The sequence below is a fragment of the Ipomoea nil genome, unplaced genomic scaffold (assembly GCF_001879475.1).
Source record: "Ipomoea nil cultivar Tokyo-kokei standard unplaced genomic scaffold, Asagao_1.1 scaffold0813, whole genome shotgun sequence".
Taxonomy (NCBI): Eukaryota; Viridiplantae; Streptophyta; class Magnoliopsida; order Solanales; family Convolvulaceae; genus Ipomoea; species Ipomoea nil.
The window spans coordinates 120,792-139,487 of NW_017617241.1; the positions used below are offsets into that span (position 1 = coordinate 120,792).

At 36.4% G+C, this 18,696-nt stretch overlaps 2 protein-coding genes across 2 annotated transcripts; both read right to left on the bottom strand.

Moving 5' to 3' along the window:
* Nucleotides 1-1,314: 1,314 nt before the first annotated feature.
* LOC109178196 (serine/threonine-protein kinase D6PK) lies at nt 1,315-3,911 on the bottom strand. Its single transcript, XM_019327783.1, has 2 exons — nt 2,899-3,911; nt 1,315-2,344 (listed from the first exon to the last, which is right to left on the bottom strand). The coding sequence occupies exons 1-2, from the start codon at nt 3,552-3,554 to the stop codon at nt 1,477-1,479; spliced, it is 1,524 nt and encodes a 507-aa protein (XP_019183328.1). The 5' UTR covers nt 3,555-3,911; the 3' UTR covers nt 1,315-1,476.
* A 9,015-nt stretch (nt 3,912-12,926) lies between these two features.
* Nucleotides 12,927-16,460, bottom strand: LOC109178197 (beta-glucuronosyltransferase GlcAT14B-like). The gene is made up of 4 exons (XM_019327784.1): nt 15,472-16,460; nt 15,306-15,381; nt 15,073-15,188; nt 12,927-13,896 (listed from the first exon to the last, which is right to left on the bottom strand). Exons 1-4 carry the CDS (start codon nt 16,055-16,057, stop codon nt 13,382-13,384), a joined length of 1,293 nt encoding a protein of 430 aa, XP_019183329.1. The 5' UTR covers nt 16,058-16,460; the 3' UTR covers nt 12,927-13,381.
* Nucleotides 16,461-18,696: the final 2,236 nt, after the last annotated feature.

Consider the following 18,696-nt stretch of genomic DNA (forward strand, 5'->3'; position numbering starts at 1 on the left):
ATAAGAATACACAATACTACATTTGCATTCCAAGTCGTCTGAACGAGAAAGATGATCTCTGCAATGTCCACATGGATTTTCTTTCATGATTATGATCACTACCATGCCCAGAACCTGGTAGAAGAAATGCAGAACATAAAGCACTAGATATCTGCAAGTATTGGAACAATTAACCTAAGAGAACTGCTAACAACTCTATGAAAATATCGATAGTTTTTGAGGTTTCACTAACCAAGAAACCCCCCAGAACTTGTCTGGGTTCCACTGTCTGTGAGCTCTACTGATTCTTTGTCACCCACCATGAACTTCTCTTGATTATTTTTCGCCTGTAAATCCAAATCAATCGAGCCTTCACCAGACCAGTCCAGTGAACACTCTCATATTTTCCATAAAAACCGAAGATCTGCAAAGAAACATCTTTAAAAAAGGATTTCTACTTTCTAATAATGGGCTCATCTGCTACTAAGAATCCACCGGATAAGAAAAACGACAGCAAAATCTGTTTTCTAATATGTACTTGAATAGTAATGAAAGGGGCATTAGAGAGCGTTAACAAGAGATACTTACAAAGTTACAAGAAGTTGCAGTTTTGGTATATTATATTCTGTGTAATGAATATGCAATTTTCTGGGCCACAGGTTCCATGGTGGAATGCACTATGCTTCACAAATCTGATTTTCAAATAAAGTCAAAATGTTTTGAATAATTTTTAGATAGTTCATCATGAATTATGTAAATGTACTTTACAAAGGCTGCCTTTCCTGCAGTGATTCCCTTGCTTTATTAGCCTTAAAGAAATGCAAAAAAAAAAATAATAATAATAAAAAATCTCACTATACTGTCTATATATACTGTGGTCCTTGACAGCTGAGAATGGTGGAGGGAATGTTGGGAGAACACAGAGAACAACATAGTCCTAGAACAACCACCTAAGACAGGCCCATTAGTTGTTCAAAGAAAGCACAGTCCTAGAAAAAAGCGTGACAGAACACATACATAAACCACCATATCATTGTCCAACACTTACCATTAAACTTTTTCATCATTTGTCTACATCGTCAAAGATGTTTGCTTTGTAGCTACAGGAGAAAGAAAGGCACGGTGGCCCTCCCGATTACAGACAAACAAAAGATCTGTAAAGTGAGTTCTGAAAAGCAATTAAGAGTCACAAGCAGATGTCATCTTCTAGGCGTTCAACCACAGAAAACAGCAGTGTAAATGTTTTCGGTTGAGTAAAAGGAAACTAATTTTAAAGTGATTCCTATGAGTTTATGTACATGCCGATTTTTACTGAAAAGTAAAAGCATAAAAGAATGGAACGACTAAGAGCATGATCTTTATTATTGGATTGGAAGATGGGAAAGATTTTGGTAAGGTGAAGTCAATTTTCTTACAGAATACAAATAAGCTCGGGCAACGGGCATCAGATTGCCTCGATAAACACTACTAACTACAATCAATTCTGTGAAAATCCATTCAAAAGAATTCGAAATCTAAATAAGGACCTGATGACCTGGCAGAGTCGGAGGCTTGGCTTTCACACGCAGGTGGCTTGAATGTTTGCTTCAAAAACGTAAGATCAACTGGTTTTGGAATCTCGGGTGGGTGAGTACTCCGGATTAGAGCCCAGTTAATGCTCTCAAAGAACGGGTGTTGTTTTATCTCGGTGGCGCCTCTTTTGTATCCTAATCGTTTTTGAGGGTCCTTCACTAGCAGACCTCGGATCAAGTCCTTAGCAGCATAGCTAACTGCAGAGCCCTCCGGGAACTTCAAGGGCTGACCAACGATATTAAACAATGTCTCTCGGTTTCCATTTCCTTTGAAGGGTGTCTTCCCGTGAAGTAACTCGTACAAGAACACGCCAAACGTCCACCAATCAACCGAGCTCCCGTGCCCATCTCCCCTTATTATCTCAGGGGCGAGGTATTCATGTGTCCCGACAAAAGACATGGACCTTGCACCAGTTGGTTCTGCAACCAATACAGGCCTTGAATCTAAACTAACAAAAGGGGCACGTTCGGTTTTCGTTTTGGCAGTTTTGGAGGAGAAAATGCGTGGCTTAAAGCAAGCCGGTTGAAAGCACACGGGCTCTACACAAATGGGTAATTTGCAGGCTGGATCAACACACGCTGGCTGGATACAATACGAAGAGATCGTGCAAGACGGTTCACTGCTGGAGCTTATAAGAGTGGGATTCACACAAGACCTCAACGATAAGTCAAAATCCGAAAGCATAATATGCCCATCTTCCCTCACCATGACATTTTCGGGCTTTAAGTCCCTGTACACAACTCCCATCACATGGAGATATTCAAGCGCAAGAAGCACCTCTGAGGCGTAAAACCTAACAACCAAAAATCGAAACAAATTATTATGCAATTTTTCAACCATCAACGAACCATATAACCCTGTCGTTCTATTCACAATCGAACTAATCCACCATCAACTGTCCACAAAAGTAAGTAAAGACAGCAAATTTTGGTAAATAGGAGCTCCCAATAACCCAATAGATAAAACATAATCCATCCAAAAAGATGGTTGTTACCTAGTATTAGCTAGATGATTGTTCTTTTCACATACAGTAAACCAAGAAAATAAAGTATTTTAAGAAAAGGAAAAGGAAAAGAGACAAGAATAAGAAAAAAGGAGGCTCCACAAGCTCCCCAAGTGCTACCTTTCTTATCTAGCCTTTGAAGAAAGGAAGAGGAAGCATAATTAAGAACTAAACATTTGACTTTACCAAACATCTTTATGGACATGACACATCATTTGAGTGATTGAAGATATACAAATGAGAATCTCATTCTTAAGCAAAGAGGTTTCTGAGCATTCAAACACCAGAAAGGCAGAAACAGGAAAAACATCAAATGAAACATAATTAAAAGCTAACTAACTAACCTTGCTGCTTGCTCCGAGAAATGCTTGCCAGGCTGACGTTGTCTGAGCAAATGCAGATCCCCACCACTGCAGAACTCCATAAGCAAGCAGGAAAACTTGTCTGTTTCAAAATGTGAGTAAAGGGTAGGGAGAAATGGATGGTCCAATAAACTAAGAATCTCCCTCTCGGTTTGAGCTCTCATCACCTTCTTCCTAGTGGCTAACATCCCTTTATCCATGACCTTCATTGCAAACAAGCACCCTATCCCTCTTAGCTCAGCCAAGTAAACACTCCCAATATCCCCAAACCCCAACTTCTTCAGAAGCCTAAAGTGCCCCAGACCCAACTCCCTATCCTTAGCCGACACACATTGTATGGCATCCCACCGAACATCGTTAGCCTTGTGCGGTTTCGACATCCTAAAACTACCTTCATTCGGGTCACCCCCATTACAGTAACTACCCGAACTGAAGCTACATTTCTCACTTTCAGCTTCGCCATTCACAAAAATGGCATCTTTCCCCTCGAAACACCCATCGCTAACCTTACTCCCCACGCTACTCTTCTCAGACACGGTAAACGTGGGGCTACACAAATCAAGACTGGTGCAGCTGGTGTTGCCCAAACTGACCTTGAGCTCGCCGCCATCGCCGCTATTATTGGGCTCTTTGCTCATGCTTTTTTTCTGGGTTTGGCAAGAAACTGATACTCTTTTAGTAGAGTAGGGTTTGGGTTTAAAGCGAGCGCAGGAGGGAACACAAATGGGTGGCGGTCAAAATGGGATTTTGGCGACGCCGAGGCGGTCAAAGTGCAGCGAGGAAGATGCGGGCGCCAATAGAGCCCGTGACTGGGAATGGGGAGTGAGAAAGTTGAGGTTTTTCAAATTTGAAAATGGAGTTGGGCTGTGTGAGAGAGGTTTTGGGAGACCCAATGAGAGTGAAAGTGGGTTGGAGAGTTGGGGTTTGGGTCGTCACAGTCTCCTAGGAATCTAACAGCTTGCAGACAAAACATACAACAACTCCATGCATATATAGGACGACCCGAGATCGTAACAATGGTAGAGACAGCACTAACATTTGTGTCTGGCCTGCCCTTATTGGATCTAAATTTTATACACCACTTAATTACCCAAACCATCCTTTGACTACACCCATTTTATCATTTTACTTCTCAATTTCTTTAATTTACGGAGAAAGTCCGCAATCATAAAATTCATTTTGTGACTGGTTCAGCAGATAAGGTAAAATGTTGATGTGCATAATAAATTTATTCACTTTGAATATAATTCTTATATTATTGTCTTCGAAATTAGAACCTTAGTCTTAAACTAGGGGGAGTATTTGATTTATAAGAAAGGCCGCAGCTGCTACTGAAACCAATAAGGTATGTACTATTATGTTGGCCAAATTGGTTGTTTCATAAGAGAAAGGATTCGAATTCCCAACATTTCTTAAGAGATGAGAGTACACAGCCACTCACGTAGTCACACCAACCAAATTTTGGTTGATAACTTGTTTAAACACCGCTATGTGATTTGAGTATCCATTCAATTAAAAATCTCATTCCCTAATTAAAAATGATATATTTCATCTTATTTGTAATATATTTTTTTTTTAGTTTGGATTAGTACTTTTAATTTTTTTTTGTTCATATTGACGCGTTAGATGTCATTATATTAGGATTGATCAATTGTCTTGATTTTTTGTTTTTGTATATTTAAAACATTTACTCTCACTATTATATGATCATACACAACCAAATATTAATATTGGTAATCATTCAAATTCCACCATACTACCAAACCTGTAAAATACTTCACCTAACATGTAAATCATTGCAACAATATTGTTTATTTTATTTTGAGTTCAAATAACTATTTAAGATAAAGTAGGTAAGATATCTACCAATCCCAATTTCAGTAGAGATGGATCATGAAGGGAATCGGATCACATCTTGAAGACTTAACATTATGGTTCAAACATTTGAATTCGAATTGATTCTTACTTATGCAGTGGATATGCTCATACAGACACCAAATATCAAACATTAATTAATGAACTTGAACCACAAAATTTTGGTTCATCCTCATAATTTATAAAGCATATAGTATGTCACGTGACATAAATCCCGTAACTTACCTCATCCACTAATCTCTATAGCTAAGATGAGTGAATCATTTCACTTCTCATGGATTGTTGAGAACGGGTAAGGCAACATCAAGTGAAAGGTCAGTCATGGATTTTGGAGTATAACAATCCTTAATATTTTGAGTATACAATATATAAAAATAATAAACATGCAATATAATTATCAAACTTTTTGTTAATACATAACTCAGATTATTATATTTTATATACAAATCAAACACATGTAAATACTAAATGTACCGTCCAACTATCAAATTAAACTTGTAGTTAAAGCATATCACTTCATTCAATTCCATCAACCTCAAAATGGGGTCAACTCTAGTTCTAGCTCGTGTTTGTATGTTTTGTCCAACAATTGTAACTAAAGAATAAAAGGAGTGATAGGGATTATTCCCGTATGTATTATGTATTATTAATGTATACATGTTCGGTGTCGGGTCTCTCCGCATGGTAGTGTCATTACCGAGCATGATCGAACTCAAGGTGATCACGACTTGACCCAACTGTGTGTATTATCAAGTAGGTTTTCACCCAGCAGCAGCACCTGCCCTTTAGCGCCTCTTCTCGACCATATTAGGACGGGACCGACAAGCCGACCTGCACTACTTGGAGGCCTAATAATGACGCGGTCTAAGTGAGTCAAGCATCTTAGCACACATGGAGTGATCTGCATAGCCTCCAACCTTGCCCAATGCACAAGTTTCACGTGCCACACATACCGAATATGCAAGGTGCACATGCCAGGATACTTTTGGACACTTTTCCATCTATCACTACATAGCTCGGGGCGCTCTGACCTTACATCATTTCCCAAACTCATGACTTAAACTAACAAGTAAATTAGAGAAAGATCTAAACCATGTATGACCTCAGTACTTGTATGTATTCGTGAAACCACCGTATTTATCACATCAATAGTTATAAAACACATCACGGCTTCATATCACTTAATTAATAAAACATTCGTAAAACATCTTCGATTCAAATTATATTTTTCAGCAATACCACAAGTAAGACAACAGACAACAAAGTAGTCAACAACTCGATCAGATTTAAGGAACCAGCGACCAGTTCAGTCAAAAGTATAGCAAGCAATGTTCATCTACCTGCAGGTCTAACCATTAATGTTATTATTATATGAGAGTAAGTAGTAGCTGTCAATTAAATAAGGATTAGGAAATTGGTAGAGATCTGAGTTCTATGCCCTGCAGATCGGATTCTGATCTTCTCTAATCTTAAAAGTTTAATGCATATATATTATCTAATTGTAATACTGAATCTCACCAAAACAGCCTAAAAGTTGAATTCTGTATTTATATTCATCACAAATGGTTAGGTTCTGCTCATTATGAATGTAGTTGAAGACAAAATTTGAACATTTTTGCACTATTTGAATCAAACATTTTGAAATTGATAATCTAGCATTGTAAATATTAGAAAAATTTTAGGGTGTGTTTGGTTCGCACGTGGGAATCAGAACTGGAATGAGTATCAAATACTTGGTAATGGTAATAAGTTTTGGTAAAAGTATTTTGCATGTTTGGTAGTAGGGTGAAATGAGAATGATTAGGCTAAGGATGAATAATAGAATGAAACCCTTATAAAATAAGGGCATGAATTTTTTTCATTAATGAGGTATTCCAAAATCATAGTAGTGTGTTAAAAACCAGTCAACCAAACAATAATAATCATTTTCATACCCATACCTAAGTGCTAAACTTGCCAACCAAACACATCCTTAGTCAATGTCAAGAGTTGTAGGCTCTGTTTGGCAAACCTAGCTGAAAAGCTATAAGCTAGGAGCTGAAAGCTGAAAAGCTATAAGCTCGGAGCTGAAAATTGAAGAGCTGTTAAGCTAGCTGTTATGATTGAAAGTGTTTGGTAAAATTAGCTTTTGGATAAGCTGATAAATGTAAAAAGACTAAAAAGGACATCTTCATAAAATTTAAATTAGTTTGTTTATATATTAAAATTTAACAGTTCGTCTTCAAAAAAAATAAACATTTTTAAAATAAAACTATTAGCATGATCATGATCTAGCATCCCATAATGAAATAGCAATATTGTCATTGGTTGAAGCCATATTGCTAATTTAATAATAATAATAATAATAATAATAATAATAATAATAATAATAATAATAAGGGATTGACGTGAAAGTTGGGATAGGGGAAGAGAAATGATTTTAATTCATAAGGTTAAAATATGTCATTACTTTAAAATAATAAGGGTAAAGATGGAAAAAAAAGTTAAGAAGCTAGTAGCTTATTTTGAAAAGCTACCTGAAGTAGCTTTTTAAAATAAGCTCTTATTTTAAGCTAGGATCTTATTTTGGAACATTACCAAACAGAGCTTATAGCTTATTAGTAGCTTAAAATAAGCTATAAGCTCCTAGCTTAGCCTTGCCAAACAGAGCCGTAATAATATCGCAATAGGCCTAACAATCTAGAAGGCAAATTATTGTGTGGAACAGGGAATACAATATACATTTTTAATATACTAAAGGTACATTATTTGTGTACTAAATGTACATTATTTGATAATATATAAAAAATCATGTACTTTATGTATATAAATAATTTGCTTTTAGTATATTAAAAATGTACTTTTTATTTATGATTCACAGGATCATGGTTTATGAAATAATGATTGGTTCTAAAATTATTGGGCTCTTAGCATACATGGATTGGGTAAATAAATCACAATTGGGATTGGGCTGAGATTGAGGCTAGTTTCGTCCATCATCATTTTGTATTCTAAGCCCTTTACGTCGTTGTAGCTTATCCATCGCAAGCCCAGAAGTCCAATTTACTTGCGCCTCCATGATTAGGGTTTTAGAGTGCTCCCCGCCCCCAACATTTGCTTATAAAGGCTGAATTGGGACTTTTGACAATCAGACGTGAAGGTATTCTGTTCAACTGGCTTCGGATTCTGCATCGTTCCACGCTTCGAATCATTATCTGTTTCGTTTAGTTTCTTATGCGATTTTCAGTTTTTGGATGTGCTTTTTGATGAATCGGTATCATGTGATGAGGAAAAAAACTGCAACAATATGAATTTACTATCCCGTGATTCATTGTATTTAAGTCTCTGATGATTTCGATTTCATCAATTTTGTTTTTTGTTTTGTTTTTAATTTTGTCTTCCATTTGGAGTTTTGATGGGATTTGATCTCCAGAGAGATGATGAATACACTATTGGTCCGTGTTTCTGATTACCGTGACTGATAAACCAGTGTTTTATTCTGATCTCCTTCTAATTACTTCAAAGTTTCATACTTTGGTATTTTTTAAATATTTTTGTGTGTTTTTGATTGAAATCTAAAATATGAGCTCGATGATTATTTTTGCCTTTGAGGCAGTATACGCTATTCCGATAATTAGAATGAGCGATTAAGCTTTTTGGAATGAGAGCTGCTTCAATCAGCATCTGTTAAATCTGTTTTTACATGGTGAATTCTTTCATTGTTTTGTTGAATTACCTATAAAGTTTTACTGTAAATGTGTTAATCTTCTGCTGTGATGAATTATGAATAAAATTCACATGTCAGACTTCAGAGACTTAGTCTGTGAGAAGAAACTTTCATGTTTACTGAGCAGAACCTAATGATATTTTTGGGAAATTTTTGATGAATATTTCTGTAATTCAGTTTGATTCATCATTAAAATAAGAATGAAATAGTTTAGTACTTTGTGTCATTATACTTGAGAATTGTGGTTATTCCCCTATGATGAATTTTTCAATTAAAATGTTAAAAGTAGTGGACTGAATGATATGCATTTTGCGGATAAATATGAAATTCTGAGGGGTTTCATCTGAGATATGCTTTTTCCTATTTTTCAGAAAACTAGGTAAGTAAAATGGAAAAATGGTAAGTTTCTAAATGGAACATGGTAAATGTTTGTGTTATTTCCAATTTTTCAATATGTATACACCACCACCATGACGTTAGAGATATGAAGTTGTTCAACATAACCAGTAAATTATGCACGGATAAAAGTAAATGCTTAAAAGATATAATATTATAAGGACAAAATAAATTGTATTTCTTATTTTTTTGTGTAATTATTATGGTAATTTTATGATAATTTTTTTACTTAAATAAATAAATATTGTTCGACATTAATAATTAGTTGTTACCTGACAAAATTCAATCCTTTTATTAGCAAAAGGTAAAAAAAGGGTGGAAATTTTGAAAAAGAAGAACTTTTGTTTTGAGCTGGTACGCTGGTCCTTTTTGGCTGCCGGAAAAATGACAAAATTAGCTTCATAGCTAACGCCGCTAACGTTTCCACCGACGCCTAGTCCGTCAGATTTATTGGTTCTAAGAATTGGAAACATATACTTATGTTTTTATAGTTGCAATACTAATTCATTGTATTTATTGAGCGGTGCAACAAGGGAATGAGAGAGTTTATAGAAAATGAGAAGAGGAGAGCAATGTAGAAAAATGAGAGAATTATAAATTTGTATTTGTATAATTTTTCAAAAAAGAAAGTGTAGTTAATTTTTAAAAATTGTATATATTAAAATAAAATTGTAAATGATATTTTTGTTTGATAGATGTTGATATTACTAAAATGTCTTTGAGTTTTGGTGAGAAAATTTGGACAAGATATATATTGGATGGAGGTTGAATGGGTTGGGGGTGAATGTGGTGGTGGTGTATACATATTGAAAAATCGGATATAATGTAACCTGTATTTTGATTGTTTATCTGAATATATAGGGCTTATTGTAATAAAATTGGATAATTATATTTTTAGTAATTATTGTTCAAGAAATATATATATTTTTGATTATTTTGAGCTAAAAGAATACATTTCTTAATGATATGCTCTGTAATTTTTTTTTTTAAATAAAATGTTTATGATAACATACTATATATATATATATTTTAAATTTTCTGTTATAATGCAGTACCTGTTCATAATTATTTTTTTAATTTAATAATTTACAAATAGTCAATATCGTTCATCATCTTATGGGAGAATTACTTGGTGCCATTATAATTAGGAATGTGGAAATCGAAGCACGTGTTATCATCTCTCAAAGCTTAGAGCATCCACATTAGTTGGGAAGAATATGGGGATAATGTAAGAGTGATTAGGAGAGAGAATGTGGGGAAGGGAGAAAAAAAAATTAAAAAACTAAAATTAAAAAACAAACGAAAAAAAAATAATAAAAAAAATAACCTGTCAGGCGCGCCGAACGGCGCGCCTGACGCGCCCTCGGCGCCCGTGTGGGCGAGCTGCTGTGCGCGAAACGCGCACAGCAGCTCCTCTTTTCTTCTCTTTCTTCTTTTTCTGCATTCTCCCCAATTTTGCAGGATAAATATCTCCACAATTATCCCCACCCCACATTTGTTATTATCCCCATTGAGAAGAATTAATACTGAAATCTTCCTCTAATATGCACAAGTGTGGATGCCCTTAGAGCAATTATTGATACTTCGTTGCCGAATCCAGTTATTATTTGTAAAGGTGTACGAGGCGATGGTTATGAATCATTTTGCATCAAACAATTGTCGGGCATTGTTTTTCTTCATATGAGAGCATACATGTCCGAGTCCGACTAAGGGTTTGCTATGGTGTGAACAAGTAGAACTAGTGTATATATATACCACTGTCAATTGCTCTCGATAGACCTCCATGTGATTGGACACAATACTTGAATGAAGTGTATGTAGTAAAAAATGAGTATAAGATATCACTTTTAAGAGGAAATTTCAGTTTTGGTCATATAACTATATGGATCTTTAGTCCTTAATTTTTAAAAGTGTCAATTTAGTACCTTAACTATGCAGTTTTTGTCAATTTTGGTCACTCTGGTCAAATTGCCGGTCAAATTTCTGAAAAATTTTAACTGTTAAAATAATGAGGATATTTTGATCATTTCACGTCTCTTTTCTTCTTTCTGGACGAGTTCATTCCTTCCTCTCCCGTTTTTGGTGAATGCAATGAACTAAGATGATGGAGAAAGGAGGTTTGATGATATTAAAGATAGGGTTTAGAGGGAGAAAGAATGCCGGAAGAAGAAAAGAGGACCAAAATACTCTCATTATTTTAACTATTAAAATTTTTCGACGAAATTTGGCCGAAGTGACTAAAATTAACAAATATTGCATAGTTAAGATATTGAATTGATACTTTTAAAAAAGGATTTAAATTAACTAGACTCCTATAGTTATATGACCAATATTGAAATTTTCTCTCACTTTTAATTAGAAACAACTGAGTAATAACACTTCTAAATCTCTCAATTATATATTCACGAAATTTTAAAGACCAAATTTGGAGGTAAAGAGTAAATTTTTGGTGTCCTAAATTTATTGAATGATAAAAAGAAAATAAATAAAAATTATAATCAATTTTTTTCCAGCTGAATCTATCAAAACATATCACATCAACGGAGAGTAAAAACATAACACAAGACCAAAATACTCGTTATATTTCTCGAGATTCGAGACTAAAAGTATTGTTTCCTTGTCTCATTATATACATAAAATTGGAATTTTAATAGCATGAAAGTTGACTGTTGACAATGAAGCTAGTTAGCTGTGAATTTTGGTAGCATGAAGGTTGACCATTGACCATCAACCTAGTTTTAGCTGTGTGAAAGGGATTGCGTTCATACTAGTGAGCGCGCGGATGGAACTATGAATGACGCTTTGACAAGTTCTAGATTCCTTTCAGTTTGTGTTCTATCTTCTATGGGCAAGGACAGCTAGTAATCAATACACCACAGGGTTTCATTTTTAATTAAATCAATTTTCAGTCTATAAATTTGGACTAAATCAATGGTAGGTTATTATCACTTGTCTGAAGCAAAAAGAAATGCTAATGGTTGTCATTTTGTGAGCTGCCGGGAGATAGGAAGCCTCGGGTTTCCTGTCGCAGGAGAGAAGGCACTTGCCGCCGGCCGGTAATGGAGCGGTTGCTTTCCGTCGTATTGCTGGCCGGAAAGTTGAGGAGGCAAGTGCCGCTCTCTTGTGACAAGAAGCCCACGGTTTCCTGGTTGCATTGTCGACGTTAGTTGTTCTCCGAGGTAAGTTTTGTTTTGTGGTACGATGATGATTGTTGTGTTAGTAGTTTTACATTTTGAATTCCGGGCATCAACATGAAATGTGCAGCTAACCTTCATTTTAGACAAATCTACATCAAAAGACACTAACAATATCGGTAAAAAGTGTGAGGCTTCATGTCTTCGGGGATGATCAAACTCTGCATATCAACACGAGACGCATCATGATGAGTTTGCTATCCAATCCACGTACAATTTTGCTTTAATAGATATATGTTTTATGTTTTGTTGGGCATCATCGTCTCACCTAAAAGGTTACTGAATCACCTTAATTTCAATTCGTCTCACCTAAAAGGTTACTGAATCACCTTAATTTACTTATCTACAATTCTATCAGGCATGATGTTGGGCTTTGGGGTTGATAGATTTTGCCTTCCACTTGCACAAGCGCTCAAATTTGAGTAGTTGAAGAGGAGATTTAGATCAAGAATTCAATTTTGATATCGTTGTGAGCACATGTAGTGACCAATTTTCTTTGGTTTATGTAATACTTATTGTGCATAATTATGTAAAATGGTATATAGTAATATCAATTAATGTGTAATCTTTTAAAAAAAATACTTACCTTACCAAAAAAAAAAAAAAAATACTTAAATAATTCTAGTTTCGCTAAATTAATCATAAAAGCTTACAGAATTTCATTCCAAGTATACCTGCAGAAGATCAATTCACCAATCAGACTCTAATCTTTCAGTCACATCAATCCTGTGCCTAATGTAGGGACCATTATTGCTTATTTAAAACAACTAAAATAGACCATAAAAAATACCCCAAATTACAGAATTACATACTTTTAATCTTTACTCCAACGCTTCATCTTTATAAAAGGCTGAAAGCGATAACTTGTAATAAGATCCATGAATTCAAAAGTGACTAAAAAAATTGTTAAACTACAAACATAACATACATAGCTCGACGTGGCATCCACCCATTACACCAGAATGATGCGATGAGGGGCAGAGATATGCAATGAATCATAATTTGTGAGTCAGTGTTTGAAGAGGAGCTTAGAACAAGTGTAATGGCGTCTGAATAAGTTTACATTTGAGTACATGAAAAAAAAAAAAAACCTGAATCTTCTGTTCTTTACCTAACATTTCACATTTCTGGGCACCCATTATAGGCGAAAAAGCCTTGCAGTCTGCAGATTTGGGCATGATATTCAGGAGTCTTGAATTCGCATGTTCAGCAAACTTTTCGGTGATGAGATTGAGAGGATCATCTCTTTCCGGCACGAAGAACAGATTACTCGCCTTTTATACAAAAAATCTCGCTACTGGCACTGCCTCGGGCGGAACTTTTCGCCCGATAGAAGCGAGCTTATCAGGCTCTCGAGCCGCTTGGCACCTGCAGAAGGTTTAAGGAGCGTGATGTCTCCCACGGCGGAGCATGGGTCGGTCCCGTTCTCCTGGCTCCCCACACACCATCCCCCGGGGACGAGCATGTCTTGGCCGCGGAACAGGAGGTCCGAGTCGATTCTGTCAAGGACCGGATCGTCGTGGTGGAACTTTCGGGCGAACGGGGCGTTGCTGTCAACCATCTTTTGCATGTCGTCGAGGGTCAGGTAGTGAGGGTGCTGTTTAGGCGGGTTGTCCCACGAGATGAAGTGGAGATCGCTGTTCACCGTTGTGTTCTTGAATTCCTGCGCGTTGCAGATCACGGTGTGGAAATACCCTTCCGGGGATGATACGAAGTTCGCGTAATACATGAGAACGGTCCGAGGCAAGTTGTCCCATCCCCAGATACAGAAGTCGATGAAGGGCCGAGAGAGGACCATCCAAGCAGATCCTGTAATCAAACGATACCATGTGGAGAGCTTAAGTTCAACGCAATTCAAATAGTTTTTCACTATACAAAAGCAAGGTTGAAAAAATTGCTAGGCGCCTGGGGACCGCCTAGGGCGCCTAGGTGGCTGACCGCCTAGCGCCTAGGTGGCCGACCGCCTAGCGCCTAGGTGGCCGACCGCCTTGCGCCTAGGTGGCCGACCGCCTTGCGCCTAGGTGGCCGACCGCCTAGCACCTAGGCCCGATTTTTGCAACACAACAAAAGTTAAAATCGGGTAGCAAAAAGGCATCTTCTACGCCTCAACGCCAAAATCCTAAACACTAGCTTAAGCCTCGGGAAATATGAACAGGAAAAATTTACTATCATCAAGGGCGAATGTTAAGTAGAGTAACTTTTCTGTCCATAAGATGCATCACTATCCAAACAAGATTCTTGCTTGGACCATGTCTTTTTCTTTTTGGAAAGTAGAAAATAGAAATTTCCTTCTTTGAGAGAACAAAGAAATCCATTGGAACTCATACATTACTCAAATTGGAGCAGATGAACTACCCATTTCCACGAGCCAGAGTTTATAGTAAGTGTGATACTTTTTCCCTAATCCCATCCCCGCTTTTCGTTATTCTTTTGCCAAAGCATCTTTTCCTTCCAAGATTTAGATATACTTCCCTAAAAATCCTCCACAATAAATGCCCGTGACATATAAACTACACTTCTGATTTGACATTATTGTTTAAACGTAAATAATTATGCTTAGCACGCAATAATGAAAGGGATATGCCAACCACATCTTCCACCACACCACATGACAAAGAAGTGGAAGAATGAAAGATTCCCTCATTTAGCAGAAATTCCTTTTTCCATTAGATTTTTCCGTCTAAATTTCTTCACCTTTGCAGTTTGCTCACGGGACAGTTAATGGGGGAAAAAATGGAACTTTTTCATTTCTAGTAGCTGCCTTCCATTGGTGCCCTACCTACAACATGCATCTCTTATGACCCGGTGAAGGTGACAACTAAGCGTGATACGAAGCAGAAGTTCTAAATGAGACAACTAACTAAAGCATGATTGATACCCTCGTGCCCCGGTATTTACATGCTCAACCCACCATCAATAGAACTTAGAGAGCAAAAACAGAAACAAAGATTCGATCTTTATTGCTTTAATGATGTGAATTATCACCTGTAAAGAGCTTGAAAGCGGTTGGCACACTTCTTCTCTGTGTAATCCAGAAAACATCAGCCTTTTTCGACATATACAACCCGGGATCGATTATAATCGGCTTTGCTCTCTGAAACCTTCATAAACAGAAAGAACAGAACCACATAATTAATGCTGAAATCCATTCTTCAAAGACTAGTAATGAGGAAATTTTATCACTTATCAAATAAGGGCGAGGGGCCACCCCCACTTACTCTTTCCAGCCAATATTGCTTGTATGATCAATGAAATTGAGATCTCGGGGCAAATGCGAAAATGTATGAAGCAGATCTAATAATCCAATCAAACCAAACCAAACATTAATCAAACAAAATCATAGTTTAATGAAGCTCCGAATTGAAGAATAGTGTAATGAATTACCATCTTGAGTGACTAGAGGATAATCAGAGGCGCTGAGGTTGATAAACCAGTCCCAATTCCCACCTTCCTTGAGCAAAATGGCGGCGGCGTGGAGGGTGTTGGCCACCATGGTGGGGCCACGGTAGGTGACCAGATTGGCCTTGCTGATCATCCGGACATTGTTGAATCGGGCGAAGGTGGGGTGCGATTGCAAGTAGTTGCGCAGATCGAGGCGCTCCTGCGGCGAGGATTCGGCGTCGAGGTGGACCACGTACTGGTTGTTGGGATGGTACAGGGCCTGGAGAGTCCGCCGGAGCATATTTCCGTCGCCGGCGGAGCCGGAGATGAGGTAGGCAATGCGCGGCGGCGGCGGCAGCGCGGAAACGGGGATGGGGCGGAGCTTGGATTCGATAAAAATGGAGGCGGCGGAGGTGGAGGCGTAGTAGCGGTACAGCGGCAGCAGCGGCGTGCCGTCCGAGGAAGTTAGGGTTGTGAGGAACAACAGAAACAGCGACACAATGGACGCTATTGCCACCGGAAAGATCCATTTCCGCTCCATTTTCTGCGGGTGTCTCAGATTCAGATAATAGTTCCTCAGCTTCTTCATCTCACTCCCACCAAACAAATCAAAAAACTCCAAGATTCAGTCTTTTCATCAGCTCTGCACTTGATCTGCCACCATTACACTAAACCAACACAAATGGACGAAACCCAGTAGCTCCAAAACCAACTCAAAAATCAATTCAATTCAATTCAAATCATCTGGGTTTCAGTTTCAGAGTCCTATCCTAAAAATCCTAATCTTTCTGGGCAGGAAGGGATTAGGGTGAAGAGCAAGAAAGGGGTTTTCAGCTTAATCAATCAGAATCAGAAAATTGCTACGTTTTCTTTGAGTTTCAGATCTTCGGTAGAAGCAATCATTTCATTTTGTTTATAGTAACAGTACCGCTCGCTCTATCTCCTATTCCTTGAGTCGTATTTAAGGTTTGGTATATTCACGCTTTGAATGCTTTCTTTTTCTTTGTAATTGTTTATTTATGAGGAGCGGTTGGATTTCGGTTCACCTATATGGTTACTAGTTGGGAGTTCCATTCTAATTAATTCCACTTTTCTCCCAATATAATGTGATTAATTTTCATATTTAATCATCAGGTTATGACCACCAGATTTCATACCCACATTTAAAATGAAAACAATTACTTTTTTTTTTTTTATTGCACTAAGGTATCATTTAGTTTACGGAATGAATTTTAAAGTAATAGAAATACTATTACATAAGAAATGGAATAGACAATGAATAAAATAAAAATTGTATTATATTGTTTGGTTTGCAAAAGAAATAGACTTTAAGAATAAAATGAGTAAAATTGAAAATAACAATTTTAGACTATTTTGAGAACTCAAGAATAGCTTAATATCTAAAAGGGGTATGAAATCTCTATTCCGAGAAACAATGTTTCTGGGAATATAAATGTTTACCAAACAAAAGAATATACCTATTACTATGAATGTTATTCAATTCCAAATCTATTCCGCGAACCAAATATGCCATACTATTTACAACTAACGGAATAATACCATTTTAGTTGAATTTTAATCTTATTTCTTTAGAAAAACTCTTTTTTCTATTAAGGGGAAAGAATTATAATTCGATGAGAAATAAATAAAAAGAGAATTTTTTTGATAAATAATAAAATGAGAATTTAAATTACATTGTTTTGTAAACATGAATATAATGATAGGAAATTGAAAAAGAATAAGTAAATAAATACTAAAATGTTGAACAGATACTACAATGTAATAGAGCTAGTAGCATTCAAAAAAAAAAAAAAATACTAAAATGTTATTACATAAAAAGAATATAATAATGAGAATAATGGTAAAATAGTCATTTGTCATTGATTTACAAATTCACAAAGTGTGAAATTGCAATTCCTGGATGGGGTAGGGGTAGACCTGGTAATTATGGACACGATCCGTTAACACGACACGGAACCGTACATGAAAATAATGGGTTAGTGTTTAGCATTAACGTGTCTTGGATTGACCCGTTAAGGACCCGTTATGTTTCGTGTCTTAACGGGTCAACCCGTTAAACATATTAAGAACTCGTTTAACCCGTTAATATTATTGTGTTAACCCGTTTACAAAACCTGTTTATAACCCGCTAAGAATTATTGTCATTTAGGTAAGAACCATTGTCATTATTGAGATTACAAAAGATATTATGAACGTGACTAAGGATGAATTTACTAAATTAGGCCAAGATCCTACACCAATTATGACGTTTAACAATTTGAATTTTGAATTTTTATTGTGTTCAATTTTATTCTAAAAACTTGTATGGGCTCCTTTAATTATAATTTTTGGATGTTATTTTATCATTTTATGAATGTTATGAATTGAATATTTTTTAGTTTGTTTGATGAATTGAACGGTAGTTTTTTTTTTTTTTTAGAACTTAACTTTAAATTTTAATTTTTTTAAAATAAATTAATAGAAATAACGGGTTTAAACGGGTTTCGTGTCATATCGTATCGACACGACTTGAAATCTGTTAACAAAACGTGTATATCGTGTCAAACCGTTTAACCCGTTAACAAATCGTGTTCGTGTTCGTGTTAAAAATTTGAACCCGTTAATCATAACATGTCGTGTCCTTGTTTAGCCTTATCGTGTTCGTGTCGATCCGTTAACGGACTCGTATACACGAATTGCCAAGTCTAGGTAGGGGTAGGGGAGGAGACTATAAATTGCAATTTCATGATATGAGGGAATTACAATTGCTTCCAACCAAACACCCTGTAATAGATAAAGTATAAATACAATAGTGCCACTGTTTAATTGGCTACCTTGCATTGGTGAATCACACCTAGTGTTAAAAAGGAGATTTATTGTTCTGAAAGTGGTGGCTAAGTAAGTAAAACATAATTTTTGTACTTAAATATCCAAAGTTAGTTTTTGTCAAACACCCTCTAATCGAGCTCAACACACAAAGTTTTTGATCCCACAACTTTTGAACTCTTATCACTTTTGATGCACAATTTTAAATTTGTGTAATTTTGGTGCCTAACTTTGTTATATTTATCAGTTTTGGTCCTTCCGACCAAATTGACGGTGAAATGTTGTAGGATTATATATATTTTTATGGGCAAAATCATCATCTCAAGCAAAAATCTTCAATATCTAAACAAAAGAAAAATCATATTAAGAGAAAAAGTAGGGATGGCAATATGCCCCGTCCCC